At 56.5% G+C, this 18,646-nt stretch overlaps 1 protein-coding gene and 1 long non-coding RNA gene across 4 annotated transcripts; both read left to right on the plus strand.

Annotated features, from left to right (window-relative positions):
* Positions 1 to 576: 576 nt before the first annotated feature.
* FGFR4 (fibroblast growth factor receptor 4) lies at positions 577 to 11,263 on the plus strand. Of its 3 annotated transcripts, none has more exons than XM_059174407.1 (18): positions 577 to 733; positions 3,581 to 3,724; positions 4,418 to 4,681; positions 4,773 to 4,853; positions 4,977 to 5,143; positions 5,732 to 5,855; positions 6,357 to 6,547; positions 6,690 to 6,828; positions 7,155 to 7,348; positions 7,461 to 7,606; positions 7,693 to 7,814; positions 8,983 to 9,093; positions 9,175 to 9,365; positions 9,755 to 9,877; positions 9,969 to 10,039; positions 10,249 to 10,386; positions 10,609 to 10,714; positions 10,812 to 11,263. In XM_059174407.1, the coding sequence occupies exons 2-18, from the start codon at positions 3,634 to 3,636 to the stop codon at positions 10,956 to 10,958; spliced, it is 2,406 nt and encodes an 801-aa protein (XP_059030390.1). In that variant the 5' UTR covers positions 577 to 733; positions 3,581 to 3,633; the 3' UTR covers positions 10,959 to 11,263. The 3 variants fall into 3 exon arrangements, with proteins under 3 accessions (XP_059030390.1, XP_059030389.1, XP_059030391.1); XM_059174406.1 differs by having other exon boundaries at positions 587 to 778; XM_059174408.1 differs by lacking the exons at positions 4,418 to 4,681; positions 4,773 to 4,853 and having other exon boundaries at positions 588 to 778.
* Positions 11,264 to 11,271: 8 nt separating this feature from the next.
* LOC131831966 (uncharacterized) lies at positions 11,272 to 14,434 on the plus strand. The gene is made up of 2 exons (XR_009353881.1): positions 11,272 to 13,538; positions 13,620 to 14,434. It is a non-coding gene; the product is annotated as an uncharacterized LOC131831966 (long non-coding RNA).
* Positions 14,435 to 18,646: the final 4,212 nt, after the last annotated feature.

Genomic DNA, 18,646 nt, shown 5'->3' on the forward strand with positions numbered 1-18,646 from the left:
CCAACGTGGGGTTCAAACTCACAACCCCAAAATGGAGTCGCATGCTCCACCGACTGAGCCAGCTAGGCGCTCGCCATATTTTGTATTTCAAATATCACCCCAAAGGTTGTGCAGAGAATGAATGGGGGATGTTTGGTGGCAGAGGGGATCTCCTAGCCACTGTATGGTGTTTGCACATAAGAAAGAGTAGCCAGGTTGGGCTAAGGTCTGTTGAGGTTCGCCCATCAGAACTGCTGGGTGTTGTTCCTTAAAAAGGGTGAAGAGCAGAGGAAAGTCACTAGAACTTGGAAGCCTGGTCTGGGAGCGGCAAAAGAGGCGGAGTTTGATGGGGTGTGTAGCAGGCTGGGGCGGGGCCCGGGATTGGGCTGGCCCAGTGGGCCACTCGGCTCGGGCTCCGTTGGGTTTCGGGACTGGTCTCCAAGTGGGCGGGATGCTGTGCTACACTCGGCGTCCTGGTTGTCTAGATAGAGCTGGCTCAGGAAGGGCCGGGCTGAAGGTGGGCGGGGCGCTGGGTTTTACCTCCGCCCAGCCGCTGTCAGGATAGAGCTGGTCCAGGAGGGGCGGGGCGCGAGGTGGGCGGGGCGCTGGGCCTCCCGCGGCCACGCCGCTGTCGCGGATGCATTCCTGGCTCTCTGGCCGGGGGCGGAGGAGCGCCCCGGCTGAGTCTGCAGTCCCCGCTGGGTGCGGGTGTCGGGACTGGCCGGAGCTGGGAGCGGGGCCGCGGAGGACCCAGGTGAGCCGGGACCTTGTTCCTGGAGCGGGACCGCGGAGGCTCGAGGTGAGCTGGGACCCCTTGCGGGCCCAGGGTGCGCTCCCCACCGCCAGAGGGCGAGCGGCAGCGGGGCTCAGGGAGCTACCCCCTCCCAGCACTGGAGACCTGGGCGTCCTCTCGGAAGGGGGGGGTGGAGGAGACGGTAAATCAGTAACCCGCAGCGCACACAGGGCCTTTTGTCCCGCTCTGTCCAAAGAGCACCCTGGCCATGGAGCTGGTTACTCATTGCCCACCCGAGCGGGGGCGGGCCGGCTGTCTCTGCAGCACCTCTTCAGGACCTGCCGACTCGCACCTCCCGCCAGGGTGACCGGGTAGGGGTGGAGGAAGGAGAGCGCCTGGTCCCTCTGCTGGACCGTCTGCGCGCCCCGAGTAGAGATGAGGAAGCTGAGGATCCGAGAGGTGCAGTCATTTGCTCCAGGTTCTCCCAGCGCTTGAATGCGGGAGGCTGGAAGAGAATCCAGGACTGTCTGATGCCAGAGTTAGGCCGTTCAGCCCCCGAGCAAGGCGGTGGGTCGGTCTGTCTGTAGCTGGGTGTGATCCGACAATGAACCGTCCTGAGGTTACAAGGTCAGGGCAGCCTAGGAATGGGAATAAAATCCCTAGGCTTCCTGGCCCCTCTCCCAGCTTTGGACCCAGAGGGCTGCTCTGCAGGTTGGGGGGATTCTATGGAGGAAGGCCATGGAAACTGGGGGTGGGTGCAAGGACAGTGGCATCTGGTTAAGGTGGAGAAGAGAAATGGGGGGCGCCTGGGTGGCTCAGTGGGTTAAGCCACTGCCTTCAGCTCAGGTCATGATCTCAGGGTCCTGGGATCGAGTCCTACATCGGGCTTTCTGCTCGGCAGAGAGCCTGCTTCCTCCTCTCTCTCTCTCTCTCTCTGCCTGCCTTTCTGCCTACTTGTGGTCTTTCTCTGTCAAAGAAAGAAAGAAAGAAAGAATTTATTTATTTATTTGGCAGAGAGAGGAGGGAAGCAGGCTCCCCACTGAGCAGAGACCCCGATGTGGGGCTTGATCCCAGGACCCTGAGATCATGACCTGAGCCGAAGGCAGAGGCTTCAACCCACTGAGCCACCCAGGCGCCCCAAATAAATAAATTCTTTAAAAAAAAAGAGAGAGAGAGAGAGAAATGGGGACACAGAGGTATGGATATGCAAGAGAGAAGACATGCCCAGTTTTGAAAGCCAATGGCTTTAGTGCTGAAGAGGCTGAAGGAGCAGACTGTGCAACCAAGGATACTGACAAGGACAAGGGCAAGGAGGGAGGCCCAGAATGCTGGATAAACTGTGGATTGGATCCTGCTGGATATGGGCAGCCATTAAGGGCTTGAGAACTGGGGGATATAGGGTGGTGACATGGCAGATACTTGTAATTTCTAAAGCCCTGCTGGAGAGTGGAGGCCGGAGTGTCAAGGGAGATATTTGCAAAGGCCCAAGCTGGAGATGACCATGGCCTGAGTTGGGTCCAAGCAAAGGAGGTGAGATGGACAGGAGAAGGATTGAGGAGGCAGATGGGACTGGAAGTGGGGGAGGAGGGGGGGGATGGTGAAGGCGGATGGGAAGAAATGATGCCCAAGCTGCAGGAGCAACCCAGGGAAGGAGCAGTTGGAGGGAGGAGATGATAGCTTTGGCCAGGACAAGCTGAGTGCCCCCTGCCTTGGAGCCAGAGCTGGAAGGGGGGCAGTGGCTGAAGAGAGTGCAGTGAGCTTCCTGGGCAAGGTAGATTCAGAGACATCAGTGCCTCCTGACTTACGGAGCCCCAGGTAATAGCCAGTAGTCCCCTGGGACTGCATTGGTTACCTCTTCCCTGCCCCAGCTGGGGCTGTTTTGAGAGCCCAGCCTGGGTCCTTGTCCATCTCACCTCCTTTGCTTGGACCCAACTCAGATGGAGACATCCTTGGTGGCATATGGATAGGGTGGGTGTGTACCTCATATCTGACAGGAACTGCACCAGAATGGGAGGTAATTGGCCAAGGGCAGACCCAGGGTGACTGTCACGAAGGGGTGGGGGGAGGAGGGAAGAACATGCCAACATTCTGTGTTTTCAGCCCCTACATATGGTCTCTTTTATACTCCAATCAGTCCTCCGAGGACAGCACCCCGAGAGGGACAGGGACTTGTAAGTTGGTAAGAGTCAGAATTCGAACTTGGCTTTGTTGGACACAGAGCCCGTGTTGCCTCAAAGGGAGCTGTGAGGACACAAAAAGCAGATGTATTCCCAGCATGCCATTCTGGTTCAGAATGAGGAAGAACTTTTGATCGCCATGGAATGTGCTGCTGTGTTAGGAGTGAGTGCTCTGCCACTGAAGGTATTCAAAGCTGGCCATGAAAATGTCAGCAGTGCTAGAAGTGTGGGTCAGATCAGATAACATCCAGATGCTAAAGTTTGGCCTTGTATTAGATTTCTTTTCTTTTTTTCCGGTTCTTCAGCAATAAATTCATTTATTCAGCAAAAAATAAATTATGTGTGCTGAGAGCGAGCAGAAGATATGTCTCCATTCTCTGCTTTCCTCCGAGGAAAGAATCCCCAAACTGCCCTTTCTGTGAACTTGTGCCAGGGTCTCAGCAGGACCGGAGGAGAGCAGGAAGCCTGGCCCTGCCCCCCTGCACAACCTACTGTGAAGAAGCTTTGGGCTCTGGCCACAGCAGAGTCGCTTCCAGTGTCTGCCCGATCTCTGCCACACTGCTGTGTGGGGGTGAGGGTGGGGGGACAAGTCTTCTGACCACTTCCGGTCTCAGTTTCTTCATCTGCAGAACAGGGGAATAGCACCCCCAAATATGCCTGCATAGCAGGAGTTCTTCTCCCTCCTTTGCAGGAAGGCAGTTGGTGTTAAGCCCAGCCTGGGTTCTTGTGAGCGGCAGGAAGGATATGTGGCTGCTGTTGGCCCTCTTGGGGGTCCTGGTGGAGGTGCCTGGGGCTCCCACTTTGTCCCTTGAAGCCTCTGAGGAAATGCAGCTAGGTATGGCCTTTAAGGTGGGAGAAGGGGGCAGGGGTGGGCACCTGGAGGGGGGCTATAGCTGAGCAAAGCTGGGAAGGACCTGGCCCAGTCCCTGAGGAGGTGACAGCAGGGCAGGACCCAACCATTAAGTCTCAGTGTCTGGCTCCCAGCAAGCATCCACCTATCTCTATGTCCACAAGAGAGGAATGGCCTTGCAGGGTGAGGGTCCTGAGCTGGGCTGCAGAGCTGGTGGTGAGCCCCTCGCCGTGTGTGTGTGTGTGTGTGTGTGTGTGTGTGTGTGTGTGTGCGCGCGCGCACGCGTGCGCGCACATGCATGTGTGTGTGTTCCGTGCACTGAGTGTGTGGTTTGGGAGTCCCAGCAGCATGTGTGGTGTATGCACTGTGGGTGTGCTGTGCCGCTGTGTGTGTGCTGGTGAGGTGTGGCACATGTAGCATGGGGGTGTGTGTGGCAATGGCATGTCCAGTCCAGCATGTGTGCTATGCACCATGTGTGTGATGTTTACCAGAGGCATGGCAGTGGCCTTATGTAGTGTTGGTAGCATGTGATGACAGGTGTCTATGTTGAGGAGCAGTGGGGTTCCAGCATGTGTCAAGGGATGCTGTGTCCTGCCTGTGCAGCATGTTCCCCATACACAGAGGGTTCCCTCAGCGGGGGCTCTGGGGGGCTCGCTGACCTCTACCCTTGGCCCACAGAGCCCTGCTTGGTCCCTGGCCCCGAGCAGCAAGGGCAGGAGCTGACCGTGGCCCTCGGGCAGCCTGTGCGGCTGTGCTGTGGGCGGGCCGAGCGTGGTGGCCACTGGTACAAGGAGGGCAGTCGCCTACCACCTGCTGGCCGGGTACGAGGCTGGAGGGGCCGCTTGGAGATCGCCAGTTTCCTACCGGAGGATGCTGGCTGCTACCTCTGCCTGGCACGAGGCTCCATGCTTGTCCTGCACAATGTTACCTTGGCTGTGGATGGTAAGGGGGTCTAGCAGGGGCTAAAGGGTGCCCGGGGAGAGAGACTGTCCCCACCCTAGACCTCAGATGGCTCTCTTTGTCCCTGACATAGACTCCTTGACCTCCAGCAATGGCAATGAGGACCCTAAGGCTCATGGGGGCCCCTTGAATGGGCACATTTACCCGCAGCAAGGTCAGTACGAGCCCTCAGGGACTCATTTCCCTGCCTCCCAGCTGGTCACTGAGAAGAAGGGACCTGTGTGGAAACAGGTGATCATCCTGGGGGCAGTAAGTTTGCCTTCCCCCTCCCTCCCAGCACCCTACTGGACACACCCTCAACGCATGGAGAAGAAACTGCACGCAGTGCCTGCTGGGAACACTGTGAAGTTCCGCTGTCCGGCGGCAGGCAACCCCATACCCACCATCCGCTGGCTTAAAGACGGACAGGATTTCCATGGGGAGCATCGCATTGGAGGCATTCGGGTGAGTCTCCAGGTTCCGAGACCATCTGCTCCACCATTTTCACTCTCCCATTGATCTGCTCCGGCCTAGAAGTCATTCCTTCTCCAGTGAGGAAGGCAGCTGCGGGCCCTAAGGAGCGGACTGGGACAGCTTCGATTCAAGTCCCCACTCCGCCACCCTCCTGCATGTGACTTAATCTCTCAGCCTCAGCTTTCCTTATAAAGTGGGAAGGCTCACTGACTGGCAGGTAGGGCGTTTCAGCAACTAATTCTCATAAGACCCTATGGGGTCGGCTCCAGGTTGCAGTGAGCAAGCTGGGACTCTGAGAGGGCAAACACTGGCTCCAGGTGGTACAACCAAGAAGAAGCCATGCTAAAACTCAGAGGCACAAACCAAAGGTTCAGATCCCTCTTGGCTTTGGCCTGGCCTCCCCAGGGCCTGGAGAACTGGAGAAGACCACTGTGGGCAGGATCTAGCCTTTTTGCGCCCTGGACCCCTGGGTGGGCATCTGTGAATGGCCGCTCACAGACGCTTCCTTCCCCCTTCACGCCCTGGACCCCTGGGTGGGAACCGGTGAATGGCCACTCAGAGACGCTTCCCTGCCCCCAGCTGCGCCACCAGCACTGGAGCCTGGTGATGGAAAGCGTGGTGCCCTCGGACCGCGGCACATACACTTGCCTCGTGGAGAACCCAATGGGCAGCATCCGCTATAGCTATCTGCTGGATGTGCTGGGTGAGCGGACGGGCAGGCAAGGTGGTCTGGGGGTGGGAGCCCCGACACTGCCCTCGGCTAGCGCACAGTCTGGCCGGCAACATGGCTCAAGCTGCCCTAGGTCAGAGGGAAGTTCAGGGGTGTGGGGGGTGGTCATATTCGCCTGGAAGAATGGGGGTCAGCTGAGCAGAAAAGGTGGGAAAGACATCCAGGCAGAAGGCCCAGGCTGAATAAAGGTTCTAGGTGTAAGGAAAACAATGCATTTGCGAAGAGGTGGATGCCTGGGGTGTGGCATTTAAGTGGGGAGCCATGTGTGGGGAGGGTTTTGAATACTAGACTATGAATTGGTCCTTGACCACCAAAGGCAATAGGGAGCCATGGAAGGTTGCAGCAGTGTAAGCAGGGGGCAGACAAGGTCTGAGTTGCATATCAGGAAGTTCCCTCCCTTGAGCTGAGAGCAGGTGACCAGGGTGCTTCTGTGGATGCCACTGGTCAGGGTTGACCGCCTGGCCTGGCCCCCAGAGCGGTCCCCGCACCGGCCCATCCTGCAGGCGGGGCTCCCTGCCAACACCACAGCTGTGGCAGGCAGCGACGTGGAGCTGCTGTGCAAGGTGTACAGTGACGCCCAGCCCCACATCCAGTGGCTGAAGCACATCGTCGTCAACGGCAGCAGTTTTGGCGCCGATGGCTTCCCCTACGTGCAAGTCCTGAAGGTCTGGCGCCCGCCAGCCCCTGAACCCTCCTGCTCTCCCATGGGGCGTGGGGTACGGGCTTGGCCCCCCGCTTCATTCCTGGCCACAATATGGCCCCTGGCCCTGTTTTGACCCCTGAGTATGTCCGCCTCCCCGTCCCCAGACAGCAGACATCAATAGCTCAGAGGTGGAAGTCCTATATCTTCGGAATGTGTCGGCTGAGGATGCAGGAGAATACACCTGCCTGGCGGGCAACTCCATCGGCCTCTCCTACCAGTCAGCCTGGCTCACGGTGCTGCCAGGTGAGCACTCGAGGGGGCCAGGAGGGGCTGCATGAATCCCGCTCTGCCCCAGCAGCGGACTGTGTCCCTCGGCCTGTGGGGCTCGGGACATGGCATGAGGGTTTGTGTGTTCGATTCTGCGTGTCGCAGTGCTTCTGTGTGTGTCCCTGTGGGACTGCCATGTGATCCCCTGGGTTAGGGGTGCGCAGGACAGGGTGTAACTGCAGCTTTCGTGGTGAGTGTCTCGGTGGGTGTTGGGAGCTGAGAGGTCTGAGTTAGAGGATGTGGAGCTGGCCATCCAACCACTGACTGCTCAGTTTTCTGTCTATGTGTGTGTCTGTGGGCAGAGGAGGACCTCACATGGACGGCAGCAGCCCCTGAGGCCAGGTACACGGACATCATTCTCTACGTGTCAGGCTCTCTGGCTTTGGTTGTCCTCCTGCTGCTGGCCGGGCTGTATCGAGGGCAGGTACTCCTGAGCCGGCACCCCAGGCAGCCCGCCACTGTGCAGAAGCTGTCCCGCTTCCCTCTAGCCCGGCAGGTACCATGCTGTTCCCTACCCCCTACCGTGTCCCCCATAGCGAAACTCTCGGCCTGCCCACCCGCCTCCCCAGCTCAGCTCCATCAGGCTGACCGGGTCACCCACCTTCCAGTTCTCCCTGGAGTCGGGCTCTTCAGCCAAGTCCAGCTCCTCCTTGGTGCGGGGTGTCCGACTCTCCTCCAGTGGCCCTCCCTTGCTTGCTGGCCTTGTGAGTCTAGACCTACCTCTCGACCCACTGTGGGAGTTCCCCCGGGACAGGTATGCGGCACAGAGGGAGGATGGGCATTCAGGCTCCAGGCAGGAAGGACGTTCTGTGGCTGAGGCCTCGGCCATCTCATCTCCAGGCTGGTGCTCGGGAAGCTGCTGGGTGAGGGCTGCTTCGGGCAAGTGGTGCGTGCAGAGGCCTTCGGCATGGATCCTGCCCAGCCTGACCAAGCCAGCACGGTAGCCGTCAAGATGCTCAAGGGTGAGTGGTGGCCCCAAGGGACGTGCTGTGGCCTTGGGACCAACAGAAGAGGCTCATGGTGCTACCAGTTGAGCACTGGTGGCCAGAAGGGCTGCAGTATCCCACCCTTGGGCCTGGGGCCCAACTCTGCTACCAACCTTGGCAAGCCGCTTCTGAACTTATTTGCTCACATGTTACCTGGGGGTAAACAGTAGTTCCTACCTCCTGGCCTGAGGTTCCTGGAGAGTGCCTGGTATATAAAACCTTACCCACTGGGAGGATGATGACTACAAGGATTTGGGGTGACTAGGGGGTCAGACACCCCCACATCAGCCCTAGCCCCACATCAGCCGTGGCCTCAAATAACCTTGGCAGTCTCACAGGCTTCACCTCATTCCTCCCGAGTACCCCCAAACCACACCTTTAGCCTCCCCCACCCTGGGCCCTTCCCATATCCATCCTCTTGGTGTCCACCATTCTGGGAGAACAGCCCAAGCGCCAGCCCCAAAGTCCACAGGAGATACCTGGGGACCTACCATCAGGGCCTCTCACTGCTATCCCCACCTCCTCTACAAGAGCAGCCCAAACCACTGTTCTGTTCCCCCATTCCCTCTGCACAGCTGGGGCCACCTGGTACTTTCTGGGAGGCAGGGATTGAGAAATGTGCATTGTGAGGTCTGGAAGGGAGGGTATGTCATTGGCCCAGGGCCACAGGTCAGCGCCTGCTCCTCAGCCTTCTCAAGAGAATCTGAAGCAGCTTCTTCCCAGCCTCCCCTAGCTGCACCCCACTGGCGGCTCCCTGAATTCCCAGGCCAGATGGTCTCTAGGCCCCAGTCTGACCTCAGGGCGCCAGCCTGCCTCCTGCCCCCAAGAGCTCTCACCACATTCAGGAACTAACGCCAATCCTCCAGATAGAGCTTCTTCCTGTTCAGAATTCTGTTTCCTGGTCCCACTCACAGACAGGCCCACCTTTTGTAGATCCTTGATCTTGGTGCTTCCCTGTAAATTCCGTGAGCGGTGGGTGGGGCATGATCCATTGTCCCATTGGAGACAAGACGCTCCTGAGGTTCAGAGAAGTTAGGAGACTTTTTCAAGACCACACCGCCTAGCAGGGATTCAGGTCCAGAAATCCAGGCCCTGTCCCAGCTCTGCCATGTCTGTCACCCTGGCTGTCCCCCATCCCCCGCAGACAATGCCTCCGACAAGGACTTGGCAGACCTGGTCTCCGAGATGGAGATGATGAAGCTGATCGGTCGGCACAAGAACATTATCAATCTATTGGGCGTCTGTACTCGGGAAGGTGCGTTGGAATGGGGCTAAGGGCAGGGATGGGGGGTGTGGAGCTACAGCCGCCGCAGCCTCCCTGTCCCCCCACCGACAGGGCCCCTGTATGTGATTGTGGAGTGTGCCGCCAAGGGAAACCTGCGGGAGTTCCTGCGGGCCCGGCGGCCCCCAGGCCCTGATCTCAGCCCTGACGGTCCGAGGAGCAGTGAGGGGCCGCTCTCCTTCCCCGCCCTGGTTTCCTGCGCCTACCAGGTGGCCCGAGGCATGCAGTATCTAGAGTCGAGGAAGGTATGGGCGGTGGGCAGCACTCTGGACCATTCTGACTGCTCCATCTGTTCACTTTCCTACCCCCCGACTCTGAATGTCCTCATCTTCTTCCTCTCGCCCCTTTTTCATTGCCCTGTCTAAATGTTCCCAAACCCTTCTGTACCCCCCATACTTACACATTTGTCCCCATTCCTTCCTCTCACAGGCCCTAACTCATGGGGCAAGGGAAGAGGCCATGTGAGAGGGAGAGGGTGGACCCTGAAGGCAGCTTTAGTCTCCCCCTCTGAATATTGACCTCTTCGTCTATGAAACAAGTAGATAGTGCCTCCCCTAGGGTTACTGGGAAGTACAGTGTGCCCAGCGTCCAGCCATGCGTCCTAATAAACCTAAGTCCCCTGCTCTACCCCCAGTGCATCCATCGGGACCTGGCTGCCCGGAACGTACTGGTGACAGAGGACAATGTGATGAAGATTGCTGACTTCGGGCTGGCCCGTGGCGTCCACCATATTGACTACTACAAGAAAACCAGCAATGTGAGGGAGGCAGAGCAGAGTTGGAAAGGGCGGGTGGAGGATACCAGGACCTGTGGGACTCAGTGTCAATGCCCCTACCTATCCCATCCAGGGCCGCCTGCCTGTCAAGTGGATGGCACCAGAGGCCTTGTTTGATCGAGTCTATACACACCAGACTGATGTGTAAGTCCTGGAGGTCGGGGCTCTGGAGCATCTCCCGGCACCTACTACCCTACCCCATAAAAAGGGCAAAGCAATTGCCCGAGGTCACACAACCCTAGGACCTGAGTGCTGCCAGACTCCATGGTGGATCATGCCTGCGAGGTCCCCCATACCAGCCCTAGGACTAGGGAGCAAAGTTGTGCCCTGCTGAGCCCTGGTTCTGCCTCTAGGTGGTCGTTTGGGATCCTGCTGTGGGAGATCTTCACCCTCGGGGGCTCCCCGTACCCTGGCATCCCTGTGGAGGAGCTGTTCTCACTGCTGCGGGAAGGGCATCGGATGGACCGGCCCCCAAACTGCCCCCCAGAGCTGTGAGGCCTCACCCTCCTCTCCCCCACTCTACAGTCCTTATCCTCTGCCTTGACCTTGGCCACAGGGCCCAGCCTCCTAATTCACTGTCACCATCCCCTCCTCAGCTGCAAGGGGAGGTCCTAGCCGAGTGTCCATGCCCTTCCCCTGAGTGGCCCTACCGACCCCCTCATTAAAGCCTGCCCCTAACTCAGACCTTCCACCCCCTCCACCCCCTCGGCCAGGTATGGGCTGATGCGGGAGTGCTGGCACGCAGCACCTTCCCAGAGGCCGACTTTCAAGCAGTTGGTGGAGGCACTGGACAAGGTCCTGCTGGCTGTCTCCGAGGAGGTACTGCTCCCCTCTTGTCCCGTGAGCCCTCTCTGACCACTCCCCTCAGGCCCTCATCCCAGCTGAGCACTGAGACTGACCAGCCTGTTCCCTGTAGTACCTAGACCTCCGTCTGACCTTTGGACCCTACACTCCAGCCGGTGGGGATGCCAGCAGCACCTGCTCCTCCAGCGACTCTGTCTTCTGCCACGACCCCCTACCCCTGGGGCCCAGTGCCTTTTCCTTCCCAGGGGGGCAGACATGAGTGGGCCCCAAGGCTGTGTAGTCAGACAGGCTGGCAGTCTCCAGTCCCGGCTTAGCTGCAGCCTGCCAGTGCTTGACCTTGGCCCCAGGCCCCTGCAGGCTACTGTCCAGATCTCTAGTTCTGCTTTGGGGAGGTCCGTTCTTATTCCTGGGGTTCCTAGTTGAGGCTTCCTGCTCTGGCCTCAGATTCCCATACCAGGCTTCAACCCCAGTCTTAAGGCCCTGCCCTTGCCTTATGGCCCCTGTCTTCTAATGGCCTGAGTGTTGGGGTTCCGCCTGGCCTCCTGGGCCTTAGCACTCAGTCCTTGAGCTGTAGAACTGTCCTAAATCTCCTTGCTTCCTTGCACCAAGAGAGGTCTTGGGCCTCTGAACCCCATTTCCCCCAGTCTCCCCTGCCTCCCCTTGCTGCTTGTCCCAGCATCTTGGTGGAAAGAATGCTGGTCCCTGTGCTCCTCGCTGAGCAGCTGGAAGCCTGCCAAAAACACAGAAGCAAATGGCCTTTTATAAATTATTTTTGAAATAAACCTCTGTGTTCCTGGTGTCTTCCCTGCAGCGGATGGAGGGGAAACAGGGTGGAGGGATTCCCCAAGCTGGGAGTTTTGTCTGATACAAATGGAGGGCTCTGTGCCAGGCCTTGGGTTCACATCCACCTACAGCTACGTTAGGGCGCCCCCAGGAACCTGTGTGCTCCTCTGTGTTGGTCTGTCTTACCCGCAGTATCTCATGTATGCGATGGTCTGAATGAGCATACACACGGCACTCTCCACCGGGTGAAACTCTTGTACCCTCTGCACATGCGTGTGCATGTGCCTGCCCATAGACTGTCCCTAAGGGAGCTGGCAGCACCCCTCCCCCATCTGCTCAGCATTAACCAAGCTGACTGTTAACACAGCGTGAAAGCCTGAAACCTAGCTTCGAGGCTGCTGCCTGCTCCCACACTCTGCTGCTCAGACTGGGGGCTAGTGGGGGCTGTGCCCGCCCCACCCCACCCCACCCCACCCTGGCCAGTCTCCCAGGCAGCAGCTGGTTGCCGCCCGGCTAGGCTGCAGCTGTCCCTGCCTGCCTGGTCCTCCCCTGGAGAGGCCGTCATGGCCCTGTTCTCAAACACCCTCTGGGGGGAGCAGGGAGATCAGCTTCCCAGGGCTCTGAGCCTGGAACCTTCGCTGGGGCCATCTAAGCAGTTACTGCTACTCTCCAGCCCCTGAACCATAGGGTGGGGGTACCTGACCCGGTGCCTGGGGGTCCCTCCTGCCCTGTCCTCTCGTAGGACAGGACAGACCCATTGTGAGGGCCACCTGGATTACCCCATAGCCTTCCAGGGGGTGGCAGCTGAAAATATAGATAGAGTCAGAAGGGCCTGGATCTAAGAATCTGAGGCTGGGCTGTCCTGGCAGACTTGAGCAGCGGCTCATGGCCATGCTTCTCTTCTTGCTGTGGGTAGGTTTCTTCGCACCTCCACCTGTGCACTCTCCTTCTGACTGAGCCCCCCCACCAAACCTACTCTCCCACTGGAAGTCACTGTGCCCAGCCCAGTCAATCATGGACAGGCAGGTCCCTAAGAATCCAGCAGGGGAAGAAAGGGTTGGGAGACCAGAGCAGTGGATAAAGACAGGGATGACAAATGAGAACTCCATTTTTCCACTTCCCCACTGTGAACCCCACTGCTGAGCTACCCTCAGCCACCCACCACTACCCCTCACACAGCCTCACCAGACAACCATCTTCCCAACTTAAGGATGGTGAAATGGAATGTGACAGGCCCAAGGTCACAAGGATGGGGAACTGAGGAAGGAGCTGAATTGACCCCTCCATTCCCCCAAGTCCAGGCTCCCGGCAGGTCCTGTGCACATGGGAGACCAGAGTCAGGTCACTCAGAGTGACAGGGGCAGATGGTGCTTGGTAGGTCTCGGGGGCCAGGAGGGCTCAGCTACCCACCCTGTGCCCCCTCCCAGCCAGCATCCCTGGCAGGCGCACACTTGCCACATTCCTGACATCCCAAGTCAGAATGAGACAGATGCTGCTAATTCCCCCTTGCGAGCTTTCCTGCTCCATCTCCCCTCCCCCAGGCCTCTCGGATGGCATGGCAGCATCTGGAGCCTGGTCCCCTCAGTCTGCCAGAGTTCTGAGCAGCCTCCTAGCCAGTGATACCGGCCTTGGGAGCTTGCAGAAAAAGCACTGGGTCACCTCTGGACTCGGCTACTTGCTGGCTATGTGTATTAGTCAGGGCTCTGGTGGGAGCAGCAGATAGATAGCGGCCCTGATCTCAAAAGTCCAAGCCAGAGAACAGGAGGTGCTGGGAGGGAAGGTCAGGTTGTCCACTGTGTGAGTGCTGGGGCTGGGGGATGGGGGAAGTACTATGACCAAAGCTACTCTCTCAGAGCCTGAAACACAGGAATGATGACATGTCTGAGAATGGTTGGAAGTGTTCAGTCAACAATGGTTGTTGTTGCTCAAGGATTAGGAGGGAATGGCCCCCCGGGCCGGGTTGCCATGATCTCATTCCCTCCTCATGGCAGCCCTTCCTGGAAAGCATTTTTGTTCCTGTTGCCCAGATGAGGACACCAAGACTCAGAAGAAAGAAGTGAGTGACCCGAAGTTACCTGGGGGCAAGTGGGAAAGTGGGTGCTCTGCACCAGGACCGAGAACCTCGGTCCTGGTGCAGAGCTCATTCCCACAGCCCTGAATGCCTGGTGTTCGGAGAACCAGGAAAGCCTCTGGGTTTGCATGAAGCAGGAGACATCGGCTACTAGAATGTCCATGTACCTGGGTAGATGACATTCACGACGCCCCAGCACAGAACTCCAGCCCTATGGCCTTCACCCATGCTACCTCACATGGGCTGCTCCCCCAGGGGAACACACTTCTTGGGACACACACTACCTCACTGTCCCCTGGCCAGACCCTGTTCATCCTGCAGTTCTCACTCAAACCACATTTCTCCAAGAAGCCTCCTCTTCCTGCTGAGCCCCCCTCTTCAGAGGCTAAAGAGGAAATGCTCTCAATAGTCTCCTTCCCCAAAACTGAACAGCAGGAAGTAAGCACTGCTTTCATAGGCAAGGAGAGAGAGAGAGAATCTCAGGTGGCCTCCACCTTCAGTGTGAGCCCCATGACCCAGAGGTCACAGCCTGAGCTGAAACCAAGTGTTGGATGATCAGCTGACTGAGCCACGCAGGAGCCCCTGTTTTATTTATTTTTTTTAAGTAGCCTCTCACACCCAATGTAGAGCCCAACGCAGGGCTTGAACTCACAATCCTGGATCAAGATCTGAGCTGAGGGGCACCTGGGTGGCTCAGTCATTAAACATCTCCCTTTAGCTTAGGTCATGATCCCAGGGTCCTGGGATCGAGCCCCGCATCGGGCTCCCTGCTCGGCAGGAGCCTGCTGTCCCTCTCCTGGTCCCCCTGCTTGTGTTCCCTCTCTCGCTGTGTCTCTCCCTGGTAAACAAACAAATAAAATCTTAAACAAGAAAAGAAAAAAGATCTGAGCTGATCAGGATCAAGAGTTGGATGCTTCATTGGGTGAGCCACCCAGGCACCCCTATTTATTTTTTTTAAAGATTTTTATTTTTTTAAGTAATCTCCACACCCAACATGGGCTCGAATTCACAACCCCGAGATCAGAGTCACATGTTCTACCAACTAAGCCAGCCAGATGCCCCTGGACACCACAGTTTTAAAGAGGCATTCACAGTTTAAACAATTTAACCCAAAATTCCAATGGCTCAAAAGATTTTCAATTAAAAACAACCCCTTGTACCCACTACCTCTGGACTCCAGGGTTTGAAACGGCCCCATTTTTCTGAGTCTTCTTGCATACTCCCCTCCCCTTCCTGCTTGTATAGCCCTTGATCTCATTTATAGATACTTTTCCTGCCCCCTGAAACCCAGGGCCTCACCTGGCAGAACTGAGGCATAGTACAGTGCCGAAGGAAAATAAAGACGCCCGTTCCCCAGTACAGACACAGTCAGGTGAGCACCCTAGGCCGGCTACTACCCACCCTTCCCACACTCCGGCTCTCTGACTGGGGGTCTCTCCTCCCACTCCTCCACCTGCTATAGGATTTAACCTAATCCCAGAGTATGTGTTCGAGGCAGCTGCAGCTCTCTGAGGGGAGAGGGTTCCCCTCTGGAGGAAATCTCCTTGTATGCTCTTGCTGTGGAAATCTGACCTTTGTCGGCACCTGGGCCCCACGGCTGGGGCCTGTCCCCAAGAAGTGGCTGAGGAGGGGGCGTGAAATTGCCAACAGCTGAACACACCCAGGCTTTTCCCACATCCTCCCCAAACCGGTGGCTGCTCATATTCCATAGCACCAGCTCCTTCCGGGCCCCCCAATGCCAGGCTCATGTTCTTGTGTGGGTGCGTGGGCCCAGCCTGACAGGTCCCTACTGATCTCACCAACTTCCCTACCTAGTATGGCTGAGGGCTCCGCGCAGCTCTCGAACCCCAGGTCACCCTTGTGCCCTTCAGGACTCAGCCCACTTATCCCCTCCTCCAGAAAGCCCACACAGATCTCACAGTGCAGCCGAGACATTCTGCCTCTATGAACAACTAGTATAACCCATTTATGTCCCTTTCTGTCCCACTCAGGACAGGGGCCTCTCTGGCTCCACCAGCCCCCCTCCCTCCCCGCCGGGAACTCAGGCCCAGTGCAGAGCAGGCCACCCTAAGGCTTGTCAAATAACTGAATGACTTGATAAGGGTGACACTGTGGTTCCCAACCACATAGGCCCTTTCCTTAAACAACAGAAGCCCAGAAGAGGGGGTTGGCTGGCAGGGCTGAGACAGTGTGACCCATTTCAGGAGCACAGCTCTAAAATCTTTAAAATGAAATGGGTCTTGGCTCCTGGAGGACCAAGATTTTTCTGATTATTGCTGGGGGACCTACTGCATATGCTGAGGATAGCGTCACCAGTACAGCTGAGTTTCTACCCCTGTGGGTATGGATCCCTTCCCAGCAACCCCTGAAGACAGGTTAAAAATAAACAATGATGGAATGGAATTCCCTAGAGCCGCACTGTCCAACAGAACTTTCTGCAACGATGGAAATGTTCTAGATCTGTGCTGTCCAAGACAGTAGCCACTAGCCAAATGTGGCTCCGCTGACTGAGGAGCTGATTATTTAATTTTAGTTCATTTACTATTACTTTTTTTAAGATCTAACCATGTTGAGAGAGAGACAGAATGTGCACATGAGCAGGGGCAGGAGCAGAGGGAGAAGGCGGGAGCATAGCCAGCAGCCCCCTCCTGCATAGAGCGCAGAGCCTGATGGGGGCCCCATGCCACAGCCCAGGTGGAAACCAAGAGTTGGACGCTCAACCAACTGAGCCACCAGGGCACCCCTATTTTAGTTAACTTAAAGAGCTATGTATTGACAGCACAGCTCTCGGGCCTTCACAAAGGGGCTGCTCTGAGGGCTGGGTGGGGAATTCTCCCCCAAGTCACACTGCTGAGAGGAAAATCTGAGGTACAAGCAGTGTGCATAGTGCATTCGCATCCATATGAAATATGTGCCTAAGGTTGTGGGGATGCATTTCCTCAGAAACGCTGGGCAAGTGGTCACGATGGCAGCTTCTGGGGAGGGAACTAGGTGGCTGGGGTGGGGGCAGGGAAGGCCCTTTGTTTCTTTTTATTTTTTGTACCTGCATTACTTGTTCACAAAAATTAAAAATAGAAATTCTTTTTTTTTTTTTTAAGATTTTATTTATTTATTTGACAGAGATCACAAGTAGGCAGAGAGGCAGGCAGAGGAGGGGCGGGGAAGCAGGCTCCCTGCTGAGCAGAGAGCCCGTTGCAGGCTCCCTGCTGAGCAGAGAGCCCGTTGCAGGGCTCCATCTCAGCATCCCAGGATTATGACCTGAGCTGAAGGCAAAGGCTCAACCCTCTGAGTCACCCAGGTGCCCCAGAAATTCTTTCTTATAAAAAAAAAAAAAAATACCAGAGAAGAAAAGTATCCTCTCTGCATACACACCAGCTTCCAAGGCTGCCTGGCCCAAACCTCAGGTTGCCCCAGAGCCAGTTTGAGAGCCTCTAGGGCCCAGCACTCTCCTAAACAGCTACACGGTCCTCCTCCCTGCTTCGCACAGCAGCTCAGGCTGGAATCAAGGCCCACTAGACACAACCTGAACTGACTGCTGCCCCCACTCTCCAAGCCCCTCACTTACCCATCCTCCATCTAGTCTCCAGACCCAGTGACCGTCTTTCTCTTTTTGCATCACCCCAAGTTCACACAAACCTCAGGGCCTTTGCACTTGCAATTCTGTGCCTGGAATGCTAGTCCGCTGGTTCTTCTGGCTGGCTCTCAGAACAAAGGTTACCTTTTTTTTTTTTTTTTTTTTTTAAAGATTTTATTTATTTATTTGACAGAGAGAAATTACAAGTAAGCAGAGAGGCAGGCAGAGAGAGGAGGAAGCAGGCTCCCTGCTGAGCAGAGAGCCTGATGCGGGACTTGATCCCAGGACCCTGAGATCATGACCTGAGCCGAAGGCAGCGGCTTAACCCACTGAGCCACCCAGGCGCCCCAAAGGTTACCTTTTAAGAGTGGCCTCTCCTGACCACTCTGGCTAAAGTCCTCCCTCTGTTATTCCATATTTTAGCCCTTTGTTTGTTTTCTTCTATAATTATCTTATTTGTTCATTCTTTAGTAGCTGCTACCTCATTAGAAGGTGAGCTCTGAAAAGCTGGGAGGCTGTTCTGTCCACAGCCATGCCTCAAACGTCTACAAGGAAGTGCTCCATAGATGTTCATGGAGTTCAATGAGGACATGTTAAATGAATTTCCCAAACTCAAAATTCAAATCCCAAACTGGCAAGCTGATTTCAGAGTCCTCCCAAGTCTTTTGGGAGCTGAGACAATGCCCCTGCTGTGTATACATAGCCTCCTTGAGGGGACCACAGTAATGAGCCCCACAGTATCCACAGAGGAATGCTCAACCCATCCTCTGACCTGAGGCCCAGTCCTGATGTGGAGCTGTAAACTCAGGAAGGCCTCAGGACTGTCATTACCCTTAAAGAACAGTCTCTGGGGAAGGGGGTGGGGGAATTCCTAAGGGGCGCAGTTGGTTGAGTATCCCACTCTGACTTCACGTGTGATCTCACGGTCATGAGATTAAGCTCCACATCTGGTTCCTCACTGGGCATGGAGCCTGCTTAAGATTCAGTCTCCCCTGGGGTGCCTGGGTGGCTCAGTTGGTTAAGTACCTTTAGCTCAGGTCATGGTCTCAGAGTCCTGGGATAGAGCCCCGGGATCAGGCTCCCTGCTCAGCGGGAAGCCTGCTTCTCCCTCTCCCTTTGCCTCTCCCCTCTGTTTGTACTGTCTCACTTTCTCTCTCAAATAAATAAATAAAATATTAAAAAAAGGTAGGGGCGCCCGGGTGGCTCAGTCAGTTGAACATCTGCCTTTGTCTCGGGTCATGATCCTTGAGTCCCAAGATCAACCCCCACATGGGGCTCCCTGCTCAGCTGAGAGCCTGCTTCCCCTCTGCCCCTCACCCCACTCATGCGCTCACTCATTCTCTCTCTCTCTCTGTGCCAAATAAATAAAATAAAATAAAATAAAGATTCTCCCTCTCTCTCTGCCCCCCCACTCGCTTGCTCTCACATACTCTCTCTCTCTCTCAAAAAAAAGGAGAAGCTCAGGGTATCCGCTCATAAGCAGCATTCCTGCACACTGGGTTGAGGATAGCATGGGAGA

The sequence above is a fragment of the Mustela lutreola genome, chromosome 5 (genome assembly GCF_030435805.1).
Source record: "Mustela lutreola isolate mMusLut2 chromosome 5, mMusLut2.pri, whole genome shotgun sequence".
In the NCBI taxonomy this organism is placed as follows: domain Eukaryota; kingdom Metazoa; phylum Chordata; class Mammalia; order Carnivora; family Mustelidae; genus Mustela; species Mustela lutreola.